Genomic DNA, 22,130 nt, shown 5'->3' on the forward strand with positions numbered 1-22,130 from the left:
CTGGGTGTATTGATACACCATCCAAAGTGTAATTAACAACTTCACCATGCTCAAAGGGATATGCAATGTCTGTTTTTTGTACCCATCTACCAATAGGTGTCCTTCTTTGCGAGGCTTTCAAAAACCTCCCTGGTCTTTGTGGTTCAATCTGTTTGAAATTCACTGCTCGACTGAATGTGTGGGGTACAGAGATGAAGTAAGTGACTTCTAAAGCAAGGGGTTGAATACTTACTGACTCGAGACATTCCAGCTTTTCATTTTTTATTCATTTGTAAACATTTCTATAAACATAATTCCACTTTGACATTATAGGGTATTGTGTGACACTATCTCAATTTAGTCATTTTTAAATTCAGGCTGTAACACAACAACATGTGGGAAAAGTTTCTAAAGGCACTGCAGATAAGAACACGTCCGAAATTGAACCAAAGTCAGCATTAGCTTGAAGAGTGGTGGCGTCAATCAACCTTTCATTCAAACAAGCGACACATAAATAATACAAAGAAATGTTTCATTTCAATAAAAGTTCAAAGGCTCACAACTCTTCATCTTACCAAGCAAACACAAAGGAGTGCTTTGCCTAGTTCTGGTCAGTTATTGCTATTTGTGCTTAATAATTCACAAACGCTCTTGACAGTCTATCACATTTAGCTCATTGAGTTAGCAGCAGGAATGTACAGGCTTGTTTCTGAGACATTAACAAATGTCCATGAACCATTTCAGGTGTATCAGTTTCAGTTTTAGCATTTGATTTAGTGTTCCAGTATTTTCAGTGGATTTCAGTATTCAAGTTGCAAGTCTCTGTTTTAATATATTCTTTCAACCATATTTTAATCTACTTGAGTGCCTACTGTACATGTTCCTGTCATAGTCACAAAAGGAACAGCACTCATTTAGCCTAGCTAGCGTACACTAACCAAGATCAAATGATGAAGTGCTTGGAAATGGGGAAACCTCTACTCAACTAGGGAGGCTATTGAAAATGGGGAAACCTCTACTCAACTAGGGAGGCTATTGAAAATGGGGAAACCTCTACTCAACTAGGGAGGCTATTCAAAATGGGGAAACCTCTACTCAACTAGGGAGGCTATTGAAAATGGGGAAACCTCTACTCAACTAGGGAGGCTATTGAAAATGGAAACAGATGATTCTATAGAGTATTCACTCAAATAGAGAGACATTATTCAAACCACTACTAGTCCCTCATGGCTATGGTCAACTTATACAGAGAATACCATTTCTCTTCATTCACACGGAGTAAAACACACTGAATAAAACAGTTTTGTTTATATACAGTGTTTTCGGAAAGTATTCAGACCCCTTGACTTTTTCCACATTTTGTTCGGTTACAGCCTTATTCTAAAATTTATTAAAATTGTTTTTTCCCCTCAATCTACACACAATTCCCCCTAATCACCAAGCAAAAACAGGTTTTTAGATTTTTTTTGCTAATTAAAATATCACATTTACATAAGTATTCAGACCCTTTAGTCAGTACTTTGTTGATGCACCTTTGGCAGAAATTACAGCCTCGAGTCTTCTTGGGTATGACGCTACAAGCTTTGCACATCTGTATTTGGGGAGTTTCTACAATTCCTCTGTTCAGATCCTCTCAAGCTCTGTCAAGTTGGATGGGGAGCATTGCTGCACGGCTATTTTCAGGTCTCTCCAGAGATATTTGATCGGGTTCATCCAGACATAACGCTTGGCATTCAGGCCACAGAGTTCAATTTTAGTTTCATCAGACCAGAGAATCATGTTTCTCATGTTCTGAGAGTCTTTAGGTGACATTTGGCAAACATAAAGCAGGCTGTCATGTGCCTTTTACTGAGGAGTGGCTTCCTTCTGGGCACTCTACCATCAAGGCCTGATTGGTGGAGTGCTGCATAGATGGTTGTCCTTCTGGAAGTTTCTCCCATCTCCACAGAGGAGCTCTGGAGCTCTGTCAGAGTGACCATCAGGTTCTTGGTCACCTCCCTGACCAAGGCCATTCTCCCCCTATTGCTCAGTTTGGCCGGGCAGCCAGCTCTAGGAAGAGTCTTGGTGGTTTCAAACTTTTTCTATTTAAGAATTATGGAGGCCACTGTGTTCTTGGGGACCTTCAATGCTGCAGAAATGTTTTGGTACCCTTCCCCAGATCTGTGCCTTGACACAATCCTGTCTCGGAGCTCTACAGACAATTCCTTTAATCTTGTGGCTTGGTTTTTGCTCTGACATGCACTGTCAACTGTGGGACCTTATATAGACAGGTGTTTGCCTTTCCAAATCAAGACCAATCAATTTAATTTACCACAGGCAGACTTCAATCAAGTTGTAGAAATCTCAAGGATGATCAATGGAAACAGGATGCACTGGAGCTCAATTTTGAGTCACATAGCAAAGGGTCTGAATACTTATGTAAATAAGTTATTCGTTTTTATTGTTTAATACATTTGCAAACAATTCAAAAAATATTTTTTCACTTTGTCATTGTGGTGTAGATTGCTGAGATTTTAAAAAATGTATTTAATACATTTTAGAATAAGGCTGTAACGTAACAAAATTATATATTATATGCTATAGAATAAAAGTTGTGTGATTAGGCCTAAACTAGTTAGTAAAGGAGAACAGCCATACAAAATACTACTCTGTCTGGTTGAGGTACTTTTTGTAGGCTTGTTTATTGTCATCCTCTTCTTTCAATCTCTTACGAGCAGATTTTTCCATTTCCAGCAGTTTCACATACAGGGCCTCTGACATGTCGTCATCGATGTCCATCTAAAAAAACAGAAAACACCAAAGTCATGAGAAAAAGGCTAGATAACACTTTTTTTTCTATCAAATAACATCGACTTAAAACCCCTGTAAATTTTTTATTTAACTAGGCAAGTCAGTTAAGAACAAATTCTTATTTACAAGGACAGCCTAGGAACGAACGGTGGGTTAACTGCCTTGTTCAGGGCCAGAACGACAGACCTTGTCAGCTCGGGGATTCGATCTAACAACCTTTCGGTTACTGGCCCATTGCTTTAACCACTAGGCTACCCTGCCGCCCCAAAAGCAAGAACAACCATATCAGACCGAAACAGCAATATAGAATCTGTTCACAACTTTAATATTACAGATGCTTATCTTGGGGCCTAGCTTTCTATCGTGTTTGCTTACTGTCTTTTGAATATGATTTGGTGCGTGTGTGTGTGTGGGGGGGGGGGGGGGAATATTATTAAATGAGGACTGTGAAAGACACTCACTTGTCGAGGCTGCGTGTAGTTGCTCCCCATGCCTGACGTCAAACTGTGATACTTTGCCTTCGGATCCAGGGACTCAGTTTTTTTCAGAAACAGCGAGTGCTATTAAAAGGCAGGATGACGTATCAGATTATGAAATATGACTCAGATGTATTATCTAAACATTTCAAGCTGTTGAGAGTGACATTTTCAACCGTAAAAGCATCTTCCGGGTAAACACACAAAAACAATCAGATAAGCATGGCTAGAGGGATAATGCAGTAATACTACGAATATACCTCAATGTTTGTTGTAAGGACGCAGTGGTAATTAACTGTAAAATACTAAGAAAATACTCATTTCATATTTAAAATATTCTCATGCTGTAAAATATCCAATAATTGCCAAAACAGATCAAAGATGCAGAATGTAAAAACAAGTTAATTGATGGTAACATTACATAAAAAAAGACGATACACGTTCGGTTACCCGGACACAGCTTTTGACCTGTAACCCGGGAAACCAGCCCATGAATATGTACAATATTAGATGTTAATATGTAAATAATACATATCTGAACTGTTTAGATTGGTTTCTGAGAGGCATACCAATGCTCCAGCTCCATTGTGCGGTGTCAGTGTGAACGTGTTGGTGAAGATTCGTATCTGTTCATGAAGACAAACATGTTGAGTAACAATACAAGTTGTACATATGAGATTTTCTGATGATATCACAAGACCACAACAAATTATGTCAAAACAGTAAAAGAAGACTGAAGAGTAAAAAAACAACTTACAAGATACATGATGGGCATGATGAGGGTCCAGAAGAAGGAGGGGAGGATGCCATAGGTAAGATTGGTCATCACCAGCCCTGGACAAATCACTGATGAGTACAGCCCCTGTCAATCGTGTAAAATAAAAAAGGATCATTATTGATTATCTGATACATGTAAAAAAAAAAAAAAAAAAAAAAAAAGGATCATTATTGATTATCTGAGACATGTACTTTTGAGGTAGAGTTTGACTAAATATAAAATGTCATGCAACTTGACATTATGAACAAAGAGAGGGGGCAGCATTCACAATTCCATTAGGATCTAGCATAGACAATCCAGTCTCTCACCAGGCCAGGACCCAGAATGGACCCACCACAACCCACCAGTTGCTCCTAAATTATGATTAAGGGTAAATCGTAGATCACAGACGCTGAGACGCAATAGTCCGGCATCCAATTGTGACATAGCTACGCTTCTCTTGAGACCAACATCAGTGGGGGACGCACAGCCCGAACGTGTACCTCCCACAACCAACTAACCCTAACCAATGCGACTCCGCTACGCATCCTCTATTCATTTGAATAGACAGTGTTGACAGTTGGAGAAATTGCTTGAGTTGCTCTGAGAATGTGAAAAGTAAGCCAACGGTCCAATATTCTAGAAGACTGCTGTGCGTACACATGCAAAATTTGGAATATGAAGAAGCCTTTAGGGAAACACAGCCATGTGCAACTGAATAAGTGTGTACCTAACCTAGTACACATCTCTTGCAAGGATCCAAAATGGATCTGCCACAACCCACCAGTGGCTCATAGCCCAATACTGCCATGTGTAACTGAGTAAACATGTTGGCTCACCTGGCTGTTTTTGTGTCTGTTGAGGGCAAGGCTGATGAGGTCGGAGGCATACTTGGAGGACGCGTAGGGCTCGGTCCCCAGTCTGTGCTGGACATCGTCTAGACTGAAGGCCGAGCGTCTGGCATTGCTGGACGAAGTCCACACTACCCGGGAGGTCTGACCAGCCTGGCAAAGGATAGAGTCTAGCTCCCTGACCTGGAACATAAGAGACGGAAAGTATGACAATGTTTGAAGGGACAGATAACCTGGACCAATGAGACAGCTGGGCTCCAGACTGCGACCATTTAAAATCGCATTTTGCGACCCTTTGACACCGCATTGGTGCGAGCCACACATTGTACACTAAAAAGGTCCTATTTTTTAGGAGGCTAAAACCATGAGTTGGTCAAACAGTAAATTCTCATTATTCCTGTAATGAAAGTCTCCATCCTGCCCCTGTACCTGGCCTGCCTATGTGGCCAAATCATGTTTTAGCAGCCTATTTTGAATGATTTTATTTATTTTTGTATAGACAAGCGTAGGCTAATTAGGCTATATAATTTTGGCAATTTAATTCAATTTACTTTAGGGAAAGCTTAGCTTCCCCTAGTCTTATGGACGCACTGCCTAAGCCTGCATATTAAAAAAACGTAACTACACATAACCTCCATTTGCTATGTTTAGGCTACGGATTACATTTTTTTTATGGGCCATTCCAATCAAAAATAATGCCAACACACTTAGAAATGTCCTTGTTTTTTAAAGAAAAACAGTCATTTACAACATTAACAATGTCTACACTGTATTACTGATCAATTTGATGTTATTTTAAATGGACAAAAAAAAAAGGCTTTTCTTTCAAAAACAAGGACATTTCTAAGTGACCCCAAACTTTTGAACCGTAGCGTATATTAGTAGGCTATACGTAAAGACCAGATTAAAGATTAAGAATAGTCTGATGGGTGTGAATATTATCAAGTGCTTGTCAAATTGTGAATGAGAGACTGATGAAGTGTGTGCAGCCTGCGCAAGAAATAGAGCAGAGTTTATGCCTCTTATCATTTGTCACGGCTGGCTGAAGGACTGGACCAAGGTGCAGCATGGTAAGCGTACATTTGAACTTTATTTAAAAATGACGCCGACAAAACGAAGAACAAAAAAAAACAACCGTGAAGCTTTGGGCTATGTGCCCTGAACAACTACAAAGTATCTTCCCACAAAACAGGTGGGGGAAAAGGGTTCCTAAGTATGGTTCTGAGAACCATACCAGGACAAGACATAGAAATACAAAACATAGAAAAATGGACATAGAATGCCCACCCTAGTCACACCCTGGTCTAACCAAAATAGAGAATAAAAAGCCTCTCTGTGGCCAGGGCGTGACATCATTAGAGTCGCATCATACAGCCTTAGAATGTATAAAAAAATCTAAACACATAGCCTAACATTTGTATCACAACTAAACTTCTATAAATAACAAAATAAAGCATTTAGTGTGGCCAGGGCGTGACATCATTAGAGTCGCATCATACAGCCTTAGAATGTATAAAAAAATCTAAACACATAGCCTAACATTTGTATCACAACTAAACTTCTATAAATAACAAAATAAAGCATTTAGGAGGAACTGTTTCTTTGTTAACCACTCAACACAGAATAGCCGCATGTATGCAGTCCCTCTGAAATTATTTGAAGCCTACCCTTTATAATTTATTTAGGAACACTACATTTACCAAAAGTATGTGGACACCTGCTCGTTGAACATATCCTTCCAAAATCCTGGGCAGTAACATGTAGTTGGTTAACCCTTTGCTGCTATAACAGCCTCCATGTTGGAACATTGCTGCAGGGACTTGTTTCCATTCAGCCACAAGAGGATAGGTGAGGTCGGGCACTGATTTTGAGTGATTAAAACAGACTTGCAGTCGGCGTTCGATGGGGTTGAGGTCAGGGCTCTGTGCAGGCCAGTCAAGTTCTTCCACACCGATCGACAAAACATTTCTGTTTGGACCTCACTTTGTGCACGGGGGCATTGTCATACTGAAACGGTTGCCACAAATTGTCTAGAATGACATTGTATGCTGTAGCGTTAAGATTTCCCTTCACTGGAACTATAGGCCTAGACCGAACCATGAAAAACAGCCCCAGACCATATTCCTCCTCCACCAAACGTTACAGTTGACACGATGAATTCGGGCAGGTAGCGTTCTCCTGGCATCCGCCAAACCCAGATTAGTCTGTCGGACTGGCAGACGGTGTAGCTGATTTATCACTTTTCCACTGCTCCAGAATCCAATGGTGCAAGCTTTACAACACTCAAGCCAACGTTTGGCATTGCGCTTGGTGATCTTAGGCTTATCGGCCATGGAAACCCATTTCATGAAGCTCCTGACAAACAGTTCTTGTGCTGACGTTGCTTCCAGAGGCAATTCGTGAGTGCTGCAACCTAGTTTATATACAGTGGGGCAAAAAGGTATTTAGTCAGCCACCAATTGTGCAAGTTCTCCCACTTAAAAAGATAAGAGGCCTGTAATTTTCATCATAGGTACACTTCAACTATGACAGACAAAATGAGAAAAAAAATCCAGAAAATCACATTGTAGGATTTTTAATGAATTTATTTGCAAATTATGGTGGAAAATAAGTATTTGGTCAATAACAAAAGTTTATTTTCCACCATAATTTGCAAATAAATTCATTAAAAATCCTACAATGTGATTTTCTGGATTTTTTTTCTCATTTTGTCTGTCATAGTTGAAGTGTACCTTTGATGAAAATTACAGGCCTCTCATCTTTTTAAGTGGGAGAACTTGCACAATTGGTGGCTGACTTTATATTTTTTTTGCCCCACTGTACCTGTCAGCAACGGGTGTGGCTGAAATAGCCGAATCCACTATTTTGATAGGGTGTCCACATATATATATACAAAAGTGTATATATGTGTGTGTACAGTGCTTTCAGAAAGTATTCAGACAGCTTGACTTTTTCAAAAATGTGTTATTCTAAAATGGATTTAAAAAATGTTTATCATCAATCTACACACAATACCCCTTCATGATAAAGTGAAAACAGGTTTTAAGAAATGTTTGCAAATGTATTAAAAATAAAAAAACAAAAATACGTTTCACGTAAGTATTCAGACCCTTTGCAATGAGACTTGAAATTGAACTCTGGTGCATCCTGTTTCCATTGATCATCCTTGAGGTGTTTATACAACTTGATTGGAGTCCACCTGTGGTAAATTCAATTGACTGGGCATGATTTGGAGAGGCAAACATCTGTCTATATAAAAAGGTCCCACAGTTGAGGATTTAATTTTTTTAATTTATTTTAGAATAAGGCTGTAACATAACAAAATGTGGAAAAAGTCAAGGGGTCTGAATACTTTCCAAATGCACTGTATGTGCAATTGTAGGCCTATTCTTCATACTATAAAATAACATAAAATAATGCCATGGAATCCTAAGCAAATATTGTCTGTTAAATGAACTTTTAGGCTGAGAGAGGCTGGACTGAGGGCTCTTAGGCCTGTTGTAAAGGCAGGTCCTCACCAGACATCACCGCCAACAACGTCGCCTATGGGCACAAACCCACCGTCGCTGGACCAGACAGGACTGGCAAAAAGTGCTCTTCACTGACGAGTCGCGGTTTTGTCTCACCAGGGGTGATGGTCGGATTCGCGTTTATCGTCGAAGGAATGAGCGTTACACCGAGGCCTGTACTCTGGAGTGGGATCGATTTGGAGGTGGAGGGTCCGTCATGATCTGGGGCAGTGTGTCACAGCATCATCGGACTGAGCTTGTTGTCATTGCAGGCAATCTCAACACTGTGCGTTACAGGGAATACATCCTCCTCCCTCATGTGGTACCCTTCCTGCAGGCTCATGCTGTCATGGCCCTCCAGCATGACAATGCCACCAGCCACACTGCTTGTTCTGTGCGTGATTTCCTGCAAGACAGGAATGTCAGTGTTCTGCCATGGCCAGCGAAGAGCCCGGATCTCAATCCCATTGAGCACGTCTGGGACCTGTTGGATCGGAGGGTGAGGGCTAGGGCCATTCCCCCAGAAATGTCCGGGAACTTGTAGGTGCCTTGGTGGAAGAGTGGGGTAACATCTCACAGGAAGAACTGGCAAATCTGGTGCAGTCCATGAGGAGATGCATTGCAGTACTTAATGCAGCTGGTGGCCACACCAGATACTGACTATTACTTTTGATTTTGACCCCCCCCCCTTTGTTCAGGGACACATTATTCAATTTCTGTTAGTCACATGTCTGTGGAACTTGTTCAGTTTACGTCTCAGTTTTTGAATCTTGTTATGTTCATACAAATATTTACACATGAAGTTTGCTGAAAATAAACGCAGTTGAGTTTATCATGTTTCTTTAGAACTGTCTAAAATAAATAATAGATTTATTGTGATGGTGTGGGCTATATTAAATGGATTTATTAAACTTAAATGTCTTTATGTAGATGTTCCCAAGGTCCGCATCAATGGCTTGTAGGCTATGCGTGAAAGCCAGGAGATGCTAAATGTGTTTATGTTAATTAACGGTTAATTACCATGAGATGGCAGCTATTTGCATGGCAATCACCGGCTGACAAAATGTAATGACTGCCACAGCCCTATTACCATCCCAGTAATGATACCAATTTGTTTCGATTGCGTGACGCTGCAAAATAATTGTGTGCGACCAAATCATGGGCTGTTGTCACAAACTGAAAAACTTAGAAAATGTTAGTCTGGAGACCTGGACAGGTAAGATTACTCTCTCATATATGGTAGGTTAAATTTGGACTTTTTTTGTCTTTGCGTCTTGTGGAAAATGAATAAAATACGTTTTCAATTGGGGATCAAGAAATATGATGAGTGAAATTACCCCAAGAACTGTGAAAAAGTACATGACAGTAAACATTGCTAATGAATGCCTGGTTTGATTGAATTCCAGCCCTTGCCTGTCATCTGTCGTGTCCTATCACTGAGACTGTCTAATGCCAGTCCAAGGGACTAGAGAGTAAGGTGCATGGACGGTACAGCATGGAAACAAAATGGACCAGATAGAAACAAACGTTTAATAGTTAATGGCATGAGTCTCTAGAGGTTACTTACTACCTGTTACAGTGAGCTGGGTATCATTTTCTCTGTGGTTCTGAAAAGTAGATGAGTTTTTAAAGTTTCCAATACCTTTGTGCTTTTCCTTTAACAAAGGTGCCAAGTCAAAAAGCAACTTGTCTATTTGAAAATGGCCAATGTGGCATCAATAGTAGTCCCAAAATTGACACACAAAAAAAGTGTAAGTAGGAGAACTTGAGTCATAATGTCAGTGTTTTCCAAAAAATAGTTGTGAGATTTAAGGAATCCTGGAAGTCACAGTTTTCCTTGGGTTGGCTTTAGATTTCAATCGTGCCCACATGCCTACTACGAGACCGCTACTTTGCAGCACCCCCAAAAATATATCATTGATTAGGAGCACATCAGCACATGACCCGGCATTTGCAAATCCATTAGTCATGCAATCCCTTGTTGAAAGTAAAGTGGCTGTATGGGATATTTTAACTATGGTGAGTAAAGAGGAACACACAACCAACATAACACACCTACATCATACCAAAACCTCAACACAACTCTCGTTATGGCTTCTATCATTTCTTACTAAGGACATGGAAAAGCGAGGCGAAATCAGTGAGTTCAGCCCACCTTTACGTTTTTCCTCACCATGTGACCATGAAACCTGACCAAGGAAAACTCCAGGCCCTATCCCTTAGTTATCCCTTAGTTGTAACAGGGGACCGGGTCAGGTTACGTAGGTAACGTGGCACTAACTAGCTTATGTTTTAATTTCCAGGCTTTGTTTCCATTTGAAACAAACCTCTCTGTGTTGAGAAACATTACGATATGATAGGATAAAATAAGATAAGTGACTTACCAGCACAAAGTGTCCAAACAGGTTTGTGGCGAACACTTCCTGTAGTCCATCTTTGTTGACATGGTCCTGCTGGGTCAGGAGGCCCTCTGCTGTGGCAAACATTTTGACGACGTTGCTGAAGCACAAAGATGACATCACATCAGAGCACAGGGCAACGCTAAACACTTACTAGACATATATATCTGAAGGGTTCAGTTCAAACTTTTTCAGGGGGTCAAATGGAAACTTGGAGTCTAGTTGTGAGAGAAGTAAAGGTGCCTCGAAGAACCTTATGGGTTCTGGTGGAACCTTTCCAGTTCAAAAAGGTTAATTGAGGAACACCTCTGAAAAGGATCTTCAAGGAACCCCTGTGTAAAGTTTAAAACCAGAACCTTTTTGTCATATGATGGGTTACATTTTGAACTTTTAAAATAAATTATTGTAGAGATGGCAGCCTATCAGATTGGAGATGTGGCTTATTGGCGGTGTGGCTTTTTGGCCACCCGTTAGGGTAAATGTCATTATGTTAAGTTTCTACACTGCAAATTTAAACTTTCCTTTAATATTTATGCAGATTACATATTCAAATATAATATTAACATTGCTGATTACACATAGTAATACGTGTATTTATTTTATTTAACTAGGCAAGTCAGTTAACTTCTCTAGGGTAGGGGGTAGCATTTGGAATTTTGGATGAAAAGCATGCCCAAATTAAACTGCCTTCTACTCAGGCCCAGAAGATAGGATATGCATATAATTTATAGATTTGGATAGAAAACACTCTAAAGTTTCCAAAACTGTTAAAATAATGTATGTGAGTATAACAGTGGCAGGCAAAAACCTGAGAAAAATCCCTTCAGGAAGTAGGAAGTTTTTGTTGTTGTAGTTTTCTATTCAATGCCATTACAGTATCCATTGAGTTAGGACTCAAATTTCAGTTCCCATGCCTTCCACTAGATGTCAACAGTCTTTAGAAATTGTTTCAGGCTTGTATTCTGAAAAATGAGGGAGTAAGAGCAGTCTGAATGAGTGGACCCTGCCGTGTCACAAAGCTTTTTCATGCGCACGACTCACTTGTCTCCCTGTTGTGACTGTGTTTGAGCCTGTGGATTACTGAAGAAAACGTGCAAACAAAACAGAGGTTTTCGGATATAAAGAGACTTCATTGAACAAAAGGAACAATTATTGAAAAAATGAATGTCTTCTGAGTGCAAACATATGAAGATCATCAAAGGTAAGTGATTCATTTTATCTCTATTTCTGACTTGTGTAACTCTTCTAATTGGCTGGTTACTGTTTGTAATTATTTGTCTGCTGTGCTATGTTCTCAAATAATTGTAAGGTATGCTTTCGCCATAAATATTTTTTTTAATCTGACACCGTGGTTGGATTCACAAGAAGTTCATCTTTAAACCTATGTAAAATAGTTGTATCTTTTCTGAATTTTTATAATTAGTATTTCTGTATTAGATTTTGGAGCTCTGCAATCTCACTGGATGTTGGCCCTAGAGAAGTTAAGAACAAATTCCTATTTACAATGAAGGCCTACCCCAGCCAAACCCTAATGACGCTGGGCCAATTGTGCGCCGCTCTATGGAACTCCCAATCACGGACGGTCTTGATACAGCCTGGAATCGAACCAGGGTCTGCAGTGATGCCTCTAGATGAAGTGCCTTAGACCGCTGCACCACTCGGGAGCCCAAATAACCTTATAAAGTGGTAACTACTCCAACGTCGGGATTTGCATAGGCTCTTGAGGAACTCATACACCTCTGTTAGCCTCATTGAAACTACAAAACCGCAGTGGCTGTTAATTTATCATCGAATCACAGCCTACTTCGTCAAATGGGTGATGATTTAACAAGGGCATTCGTGAAAAAAGTACTGTCATTGCACCAATGTACTGAACCATAAACATCAACGCCTTTCTTAAAATCAATACACAAGTATATTTTTTTTAAACCTGCATATATAGTTAAAAGAAATTCATGTTAGCAGGCAATATTTACTAGGGAAATTGTGTCACTTCCATTGCGTTCTGTGCAAGCAGAGTCAGGGTATATGCAGCAGTTTGGGCCGCCTGGCTCCCTGCGAACTGTGTGAAGACCATTTCTTCCTAACAAAGACAGTAATTAATTTGCCAGAATTTTATATAATTATGACATAACATTGAAGGCTGTAACAGCAATATTTAGACTTATGGATGCCACCCGTTCGATAAAATACAGAACGGTTCCGTATTTCACAGAAAGAATAAATGTTTTGTTTTCGAAATGATCGTTTCCAGATTTTACCATATTAATGACCTAAGGCTTGTATTTCTGTGTGTTTATTATATCATTTTTAAAAATGTTTTCTTAACCTTTATTTAACTAGGCAAGTCCGTTAAGAACAAATTCTTATTTTCAATGACGGCCTAGGAACAGTGGGTTAACTGCCTGTTCAGGGGCAGAACGACAGATTTGTAGCTCAGCTCTAAACACTAGGCTACCATGCCACCCCAATTATAATTAAGTCTATGATTTGATATTTGATAGAGCAGTCTGCGTGAGCTGTGGTAGGCAGCAGCAGGCTCGTAAGCATTCATTCAAACAGCACTTTCCTGCGTTTGCCGGTGGCTCTTCGCAATGCTTGAAGCACAGCGCTGTTTATGACTTCAAGCCTATCAACTCCCGAGATTAGGCTGGCAATACTATAGTGCCTATAAGAACATCCAATAGTCAAAGGTATATGAAATACAAATGGTATAGAGAGAAATAGTCCTATAATAACTACAACCTAAAACTTCTTAACTGGGAATATTGAAGACTCATGTTAAAAGGAACCACCAGCTTTCATATGTTCTCATGTTCTGAGCAAGGAACTTAAACGTTAGCTTTCTTACATGGAACATATTGCATTTTTACTTTCTTCTCAAACACTGTGTTTTTGCATGATTTAAATCAAATTGAACATGTTGTTGTCACGACTCCGACCGAAGGTCGGGTGGCGCTCGGCGGTCGTCGTCGCCGGCCTACTAGCTGCCACTGATTCTTTCCTCCCCCTCCTTATGTGTTTATTGAGTACACCTGTTTTGAGTTGGGTATAATTAGTGAGGCTTTATTAGTCAGCCAGCCCACCTGGTTCTTTGTGCGGGATTAATTATTGTGACCTTCTGTTTTGTGTAACTTGTGTGCACGTCTGTGGGTTACGTGTTTCCCATTTCGTGGGTTTTGCTGGACAGTTTAAGTCCCCGTGTTTGGGGCGTTTGTTTTGTTATACGCCCTGAGTTTTCGTGGGGTTGGCTTATGTTCGCCGTTTTGTGCATTAAATTAGCACTACCCTGAACTCTCTGCTTCCTGCGCCTGACTTCTCACCCACTACACCCAGAACGTTACAGGTGTATTATTTGTTTGAGACTAAATAGATTTGTATTTGTGTTATATTAAGTTAAAATAAAAAGTGTTAATTCAGTATTGTTGTAATTGTCTTTATTATAAATAAATAATATATATAATAATTTTTTTAAAGAAAATGAATATATATACACACACACACACAGTGGGGAAAAAAAGTATTTAGTCAGCCACCAATTGTGCAAGTTCTCCCACTTAAAAAGATGAGAGAGGCCTGTAATTTTCATCATAGGTACACTTCAACTATGACAGACAAAATGAGAAAAGAATCCAGAAAATCACATTGTAGGATTTTTAATGAATTTATTTGCAAATTATGGTGGAAAATAAGTATTTGGTCACCTACAAACAAGCAAGATTTCTGGCTCTCACAGACCTGTAACTTCTTCTTTAAGAGGCTCCTCTGTCCTCCGCTCGTTACCTGTATTAATGGCACCTGTTTGAACTTCTTATCAGTATAAAAGACACCTGTCCACAACCTCAAACAGTCACACTCCAAACTCCACTATGGCCAAGACCAAAGAGCTGTCAAAGGACACCAGAAACAAAATTGTAGACCTGCACCAGGCTGGGAAGACTGAATCTGCAATAGGTAAGCAGCTTGGTTTGACGAAATCAACTGTGGGAGCAATTATTAGGAAATGGAAGACATAAAAGACCACTGGTAATCTCCCTCGGTCTGGGGCTCCACGCAAGATCTCACCCCGTGGGGTCAAAATGATCACAAGAACACACAAGAACAGAGCAAAAATCCCAGAACCACATGGGGGGACCTAGTGAATGACCTGCAGAGAGCTGGGACCAAAGTAACAAAGCCTACCATCAGTAACACACTACGCCGCCAGGGACTCAAATCCTGCAGTGCCAGACGTGTCCCCCTGCTTAAGCCAGTACATGTCCAGGCCCGTCTGAAGTTTGCTAGAGAGCATTTGGATGATCCAGAAGAAGATTGGGAGAATGTCATATGGTCAGATGAAACCAAAATATAACTTTTTGGTAAAAACTCAACTCGTCGTGTTAGGAGGACAAAGAATGCTGAGTTGCATCCCAAGAACACCATACCTAATGTGAAGCATGGGGGTGGAAACTTTATGCTTTGGGGCTGTTTTTCTGCAAAGGGCCCAGGACGACTGATCCGTGTAAAGGAAAGAATGAATGGGGCCATGTATCGTGAGATTTTGAGTGAAAACCTCCTTCCATCAGCAAGGGCATTGAAGATGAAACGTGGCTGGGTCTTTCAGCATGACAATGATCCCAAACATACCGCCCGGGCAACGAAGGAGTGGCTTCATAAGAAGCATTTCAAGGTCCTGGAGTGGCCTAGCCAGTCTCCAGATCTCAACCCCATAGAAATTCTTTGGATGGAGTTGAAAGTCTGTGTAGCCCAGCAACAGCCCCAAAACATCACTGCTCTAGAGGAGATCTGCATGGAGGAGTGGGCCAAAATACTAGCAACAGTGTGTGAAAACGTTGTGAAGATTTACAGAAAACGTTTGACCTCTGTTATATACCCTTTGTTGGCAATGACAAAGTCTTGAGATAAACTTTTGTTATTGACCAAATACTTACACCAAAACTTATTTTCCACCGAAATTTGCAAATAAATTCATAAAAAATCCTACAATGTGATTTTTCTGGATTTTTTTCCCTCATTTTGTCTGTCATAGTTGAAGTGTACCTATGATGAAAATTACAGGCCAATCATCTTTTTAAGTGGGAGAACTTGCACAATTGGTGGCTGACTAAATACTTTTTTGCCCCACTGTAAATAAAAAGAAGAAATAGGCCGATTTAAATCGGTATCGGCTTTTTTGGTCCTCCAATAAATTGGTATTAGCGTTTAAAAATCTTCATTCGTCGACCTCTAGTACAGGTGCATCAATGCTGGGACTGAGAGACTGAAAAACAGCTTCTAACTCAAGGCCATCAGACTGCAAAACAGCGATCACTAACTCAGAGAGGCTTCTGCCTACATTGAGACTCAATCACTGGCCACTTTAATAAATGTGTCACTTTAAAACAATAACTTTAATAATGTTTACATACAGTTGAAGTCAGAAGTTTACATACGCCAAAGCCAAATACATTTCAACTCAGTTTTTCCACAATTCCTGACATTTAATCGAAGTAAAAATTCCCTGTCTTAGGTCAGTTAGGAACACCACTTTATTTTAAGAATGTGAAATGTCAGAATAATAGTAGAGAGAATTATTTATTTCAGCTTTTATTTCTTTCATCACATTTCCAGTGGGTCAGAAGTTTACATACACTCAATTAGAATTTGGTAGCATTGCCTTTAAATTGTTAAACTTGGGTCAAATGTTTCAGGTAGCCTTCCACGAGCTTCCCACAATAAGTTGGGTGAATTTTGGCCCATTCCTCCTGACAGAGCTGGTGTAACTGAGTCAGGTTTGTAGGCCTCCTTGCTCACACACGCTTTTTCAGTTCTGCCCACAAATTTTCTATAGGATTGAGGTCGGGGCTTTGTGATGGCCACTCCAATACTTTGACTTTGTTGTCCTTGAGCAATTTTTCCACAACTTTGGAAGTATGCTTGGGGTCAATGTCCATTTGGAAGACCCATTTGGAAGACCCATTTGCGACCAAGCTTTAACTTCCTGACTGATGTCTTGAGATGTTGCTTCAATATATCCACCTAATTTTCCTTCCTCATGACCCCATCTATTTTGTGAAGTGCACCAGTCCCTCCTGCAGCAAAGCACCCCCATAACATGATGCTGCCACCCCGTGCTTCACGGTTGGGATGGTGTTCTTCGGCTTGCAAGCCTCCCCCCTTTTCCTCCAAACATAACGATGGTCATTGTGGCCAAACAGTTCTATTTTTGTCCCCATGTGCAGTTGCAAACCATAGTCTGGCTTTTTTATGGCGGTTTTGGAGCAGTGGCTTCTTCCTTGCTGAGCGACCTTTCAGGTTATTTCAATATAGGACTCGTTTTACTGTGGATATATATACTTTTGTACCTGTTTCCTCTAGCATCTTCACAAGGTCCTTTGCTGTTGTTCTGGGATTGATTTGCACTTTTCGCACCAAATGACATTAATCTCTAGGAGACAGAACACGTCTCCTTTCTGAGCAGTATGACAGCTGCGTGGTCCCATGGTGTTTATACTTGCATACTATTGTTGTACAGATGAATATGGTATCTTCAGGCGTTTGGCAATTGCTCCCAAGGATGAACCAGACTTGTGGAGGTCTACAATGTTTTTTCTGAGGTCTTGGCTTATTTCTTTTGATTTTCCCATGATGTCAAGAAAAGAGGCACAAGGTAGGCCTTGAAATACATCCACAGGTACACCTCCAATTGACTCAAATTATGTCAATTAGCCTATCAGAAGCTTCTAAAGTCATGACATAATTTTCTGGAATTTTCCAAGCCGTTTAATGACACAGTCAGCTTACTGTATGCATCTTCTGACCCACTGGAATTGTGATGTAGTGAATTATAAGTGAAATATTCTGTCTGTAAACAATTGTTGGAACAATTACTTGTGTCATGCACAGAGTAGATGTCCTTAACCGACTTGCCAAAACTATAGTTTGTTAACAAGAAATTTGTGGAGTGGTTGAAAAACGAGTTATACAACATTAATCATATGTATATACTGTATTTTATACCATCTATTGTACCTTGCCTATGCCACTCGGCCATCGCTCATCCATATACTTATATGTACATATTCTCATTCACCTCTTTATATTTGTGTGTATTAGGTAGTTGTTGGGGAATTGTTAGATATGTTAGACATCCCTACTAAGCCACACCAAGGTTCCTCCAGGAACCCGTTGCTACATTGAACCATTAAAGGTTACTCCAAGAAATTAAATGGTGCGTGTTGTTTGAGTAGAGTACGGCTTGAAGGCGATAACCTTACCTAGAAAATAGGCCCTTGAAAAAGGCTTTGATGTCAATCTGTGGATTTGGCATGATCCCGGCATTAAGGTATAGGTAGTCCAGTCTGTTGTACCTGTGAAATGAGTATTAGTAAAAGTATTTATTGATGTCACATTGAAAAGGATGCAAAGTACGTATGCATTTGTGTGTGTGTGTCTATACGTATATGTGTGAGGGGTTAACTGGGTAATGACTATTACTTCTACTGTGTGGCAGCACAGACCACCTAGCGGACAGAGCCCATATCCAGATGTGTTTGTCAGCGTCGGTGCTGTTTATTTTTATATATATATATATATATATATATATACACATACATACATACATACATATATATATATATATATATACATACATATATATATACATATATATATATATTCTTTTTTTTATTTTTTTTTATGAGCATGGTGTTATTTCTATTACAGCATATTGGATGACTGTCATTCATTTTCCATTCACCCAGCTCAATGTAACATTGATAGGTTTAGGCTCCTACATGATACTTGAATTTTCCCTTTACCCATCACGAGGTTTCTACAACCCCTAGCCTACGAATGAAAGTTTCCAATGCAGGTGCACATGTCTAGAGACAAATTTGTAGTAATCAAGGTGACAGACAGTGAAACATTCAATACCACCTTGTACACTTTTGTCTGCATCTAGCTGATCTAGAATATTCTGGTAGGTTCATCCCATTTTCATTCAGTTTGCTTCCATTTAAGAAAGGTATTTCAAAGTGCTCTCCTCCTCTCACCTTTTCCCTTCGCTTGTGGACTTGTGCACAACAGCTGCCTGTGACTAGGCAAAAAAACCTTACCAAGCCAAACCTTCATATCATAACCACCACACACAGCCTACATCATTGTCACTATATTAGCTAAAGTCAACATAGCTACTAGAACTAACATGTTAGTAAACCAGCTACAATCACGCAGTACAGTGTACAGCAAGCAGTTTAGCAGTTACACATGTGGGCCCAGTGGCAATAAATTAATACAAATTTTGAAGAAAATAATTTGTTCAAAACTGTTCAAATATTGTTTTTCTCTGTCTTCACTGCACTGCACTGCTAGCTAGCTGTAGCTTATGCTTTCAGTACTAGTTTAATTATCTGATCCTTTGATTTGGTGGGCAACATTACAGTTCATGCTGCAACAGCTCTGGATAGGTTGGAGGACATCCAATCATAATTACTGTGTAAGTCTATGGAAGAAGGTAAGAATCATGAGCCTAAAATGTTTTGTATCGAAGTCAATGTGCTCAGAGGAGGATGGAAAATAGCTGTCCTTCGGCTACACCATGGTGCTACCCCAGAGAGTGCTGTTGAGGCTACTGTAAAACTTAATTGCAAAACAGTGTGTTTTAGTCAGTTATTTGGTGACGTGAATGTACTTTGTATAGTTTTATCTAAAAAGCATCACTTTTTTAATGTTTCACTTTTTACATTTTTCTGAAATTCACTGAGTAGGATGGTCCTCCCCTTCCTCCTATGAGGAGCCTCCACTAGTGTGTGTACGGTATGTGTGTGTACATGTGTGTGAGGTGTTAACAGGGTAATGGTCTGATGGTCTATACCTAGCCTTGACCTTGTGGGCGGCGTGGAGAACCGAGCGGACAGAGCCTACATCCAGGTGCAGCAGGTCTATTTGGGCGTCGGGGTGAGAGGTCAGCAGAGCGGAGCGGGCCGCCTCAGCCCTCTGCATGTTCCTGCAGGCCAGACACAGCTGCAGCTGACTGTCCTCATAGAGCAGCCGCTCACACAGGGCTAGGCCGATGCCACTGTGGAGATGGAGAGGTCATAGATAGGAGATGACACAAACTGTAGGAGTAGGACACAAACGCCCTCATGTACACATGTATTGCATGTGCATGCATTGCACACACACACAAGCCTATTTTAATTCCATAGGTCAACTGTTATTACACGGTCAGTGGACAATCAGTGAATCATAGTCAGTTTATGTATTTGTCAGACTAAATGACAACATGCTGGCTTGAGATAGAGTAGAGAGTAACTTGGCTATTACCGCACTAGCTTCATTACAAGTGAGACATGTGAATGTAACTTGGCAGTATTTCCACTAACAGCAACTTTGTCAACATGTAGCCTACATTTTCCACAATATGTCAAGTGGTTCTTCATTTGAAACGTTGTTGCAAATGTTTACCCTAACATTTTTCAAACACATTAATTCTCCGACAGGCAGTCATTGGCAAAATTGTATCGCATTAATAACGTTATCCAATCACACCAAGTAGCCTAGACAAGATTACCTGCAGTGACAGTCAGACGATTTTTGAATAATGTACGTTGCCTACCTGTTCGCACCGGTCACTAAAATCACTTTCTCCATGATGGCTCTTCTTCAAATGTAGGAAACTGGTGAAAGTTAAGAAGATAACAGAAAATAATACTATCGATGTAGAACATTCTGGTCCGATGTTATGAACACAACGATAGCCTATGCAGACACGGCTACATGGTGTGATTGGATGACGACACATCACTGTCGGCCAATCAGATGTAACTACAGAAAGCCAAGCGGATCATCGTTCCCAGCAGCGCAAAATTAAAAAAAATCTCGAATGCGGAGTTTTGTAGGCCTACAGAGGAGAGGTGGCAGAGGAAATACACTTTTATTTTCTTTCATCTTTTTGCAAGTGCTGTTTCATATCAAGATCTAAAGCAATTTAAAGACCTCAAATAGAAATGTAGAACAAGCAATGCAAAATGTGTTTTATTCTATGATCAAAATGCTTTCTTTGTCGCAACATTTTGGTTTGACCTAATGCATTTTTTAATTTAAAAAAGTAAATTTCTTGCATGTAATTCTTGTGAAGTGTGCATTAGATTGTTGTATTTAAATTTTGCTTGGTATGTAGGCCTATTTAGGCTTTCATGCGCTGGTGGGAAGTGCAAATTTGTAAGTCCAATATGGTTGTGTTCAAGTGCTTTTGAAGTCGGAACAATTCTTAAACCAATAAGATTTTAACGCTGCCAATAATACATTTAGTTAGCTTAACATACATTTGTAATTATCAAAGCGGATTTGTTGTAATATTTTGGGTTAAAAGGTGAGTGGTGAAACGTCACAACTCAGCAACGGCAGAGACGGAAGAGGAAGCGAGACATCCTACTCTGTCGTTTTTTCTGTTTCAATGGAAGTCAGTGAACTAAGTAGTAGACAGACCCAGCTGCTATCACTATGGGAGAGACATTCCCTTATTAAGTAAACTGGAACTGGCAATTTTTTTCAATGGTAAACGGCTTAAGGGAACTAACTTAAAATGTTCCACCATCTTTGCCAAAATATAATGCCAGAGTCCCACTTGCAATTATGGACGCGTTTGAGTGGGAAGGCGAATGCAACTGAATGTAGACGAAAGTTGAGGACTGAGGTCGGGGGAGGTGTATCTGCGACAGCCGAAAGTCTGATACTAATGTGGTCTTCCAACAGCAAGGCTCAGATCAACATGGCAGTGTTGCCATTGTTTATAAAAGTTTTACTTTATAATGTTTATATAAACATGTCTCCAACCCCCATATCACACACTCACAAACTGAAATTATGTGTGTGTTCATTGTACAATCAATCAGTGAGCGACAGCTTCAAATATCACATGAATATGTATATATCCACTGATTCAGTGGATATATACATATTCATGTGATATTTGAAGCACTTTGGTCACATTCGCGTGGCTCAAACAAAAATACCCTAATGATGGGTTGGCAATTGGGCCTCCCACAATGCAGGCGATGAAGTTGGTGAAGAGCAGCTGCAGAATCTTGCAGTCAAAACTTCATGACCTTTGATCACATTTTTGTAAAGCTCATGCAATCAGCATGTAGGCTCAACATACAAAGACTTCACAAAGACTTCACTTGAACGCGCCCTACAACTTGGAGGGTTGTTCAAGTAAAACTTCCCAGTCGGAACTCCGAACTTCAGATTACTCCTGATAGCATGAACGCCTCCAATAGTTGTGCAATTGAACTCTATGGATATAATTAATGCTGCGCTCACCCGCTAGTCGGAACTAGGAAACTCAGAAATGTCAGACTTGCTAACTGGCTGAACGCGGCAGG

The 22,130-nt window shown here is 40.1% G+C and overlaps 1 protein-coding gene across 2 annotated transcripts; it reads right to left on the bottom strand.

Moving 5' to 3' along the window:
* Window positions 1-248: 248 nt before the first annotated feature.
* hsd17b7 (hydroxysteroid 17-beta dehydrogenase 7) lies at window positions 249-20,798 on the bottom strand. 2 transcript variants are annotated; one of them, XR_016482426.1, is made up of 10 exons: window positions 20,360-20,798; window positions 19,616-19,819; window positions 18,018-18,110; window positions 10,747-10,861; window positions 4,842-5,036; window positions 4,003-4,107; window positions 3,815-3,871; window positions 3,231-3,329; window positions 1,069-2,757; window positions 249-992 (listed from the first exon to the last, which is right to left on the bottom strand). XR_016482426.1 is itself a non-coding variant. In XM_021612799.3 (9 exons), exons 1-9 carry the CDS (start codon window positions 20,392-20,394, stop codon window positions 2,623-2,625), a joined length of 1,038 nt encoding a protein of 345 aa, XP_021468474.2. In that variant the 5' UTR covers window positions 20,395-20,798; the 3' UTR covers window positions 249-2,622. The 2 variants fall into 2 exon arrangements, 1 of the variants encoding a protein (XP_021468474.2); XM_021612799.3 differs by having other exon boundaries at window positions 249-2,757.
* Between the last annotated feature and the right edge of the window lie 1,332 nt (window positions 20,799-22,130).

Source organism: Oncorhynchus mykiss, chromosome 8 (genome assembly GCF_057628025.1).
Source record: "Oncorhynchus mykiss isolate SJ-2025 chromosome 8, ASM5762802v1, whole genome shotgun sequence".
Classification (NCBI taxonomy): domain Eukaryota; kingdom Metazoa; phylum Chordata; class Actinopteri; order Salmoniformes; family Salmonidae; genus Oncorhynchus; species Oncorhynchus mykiss.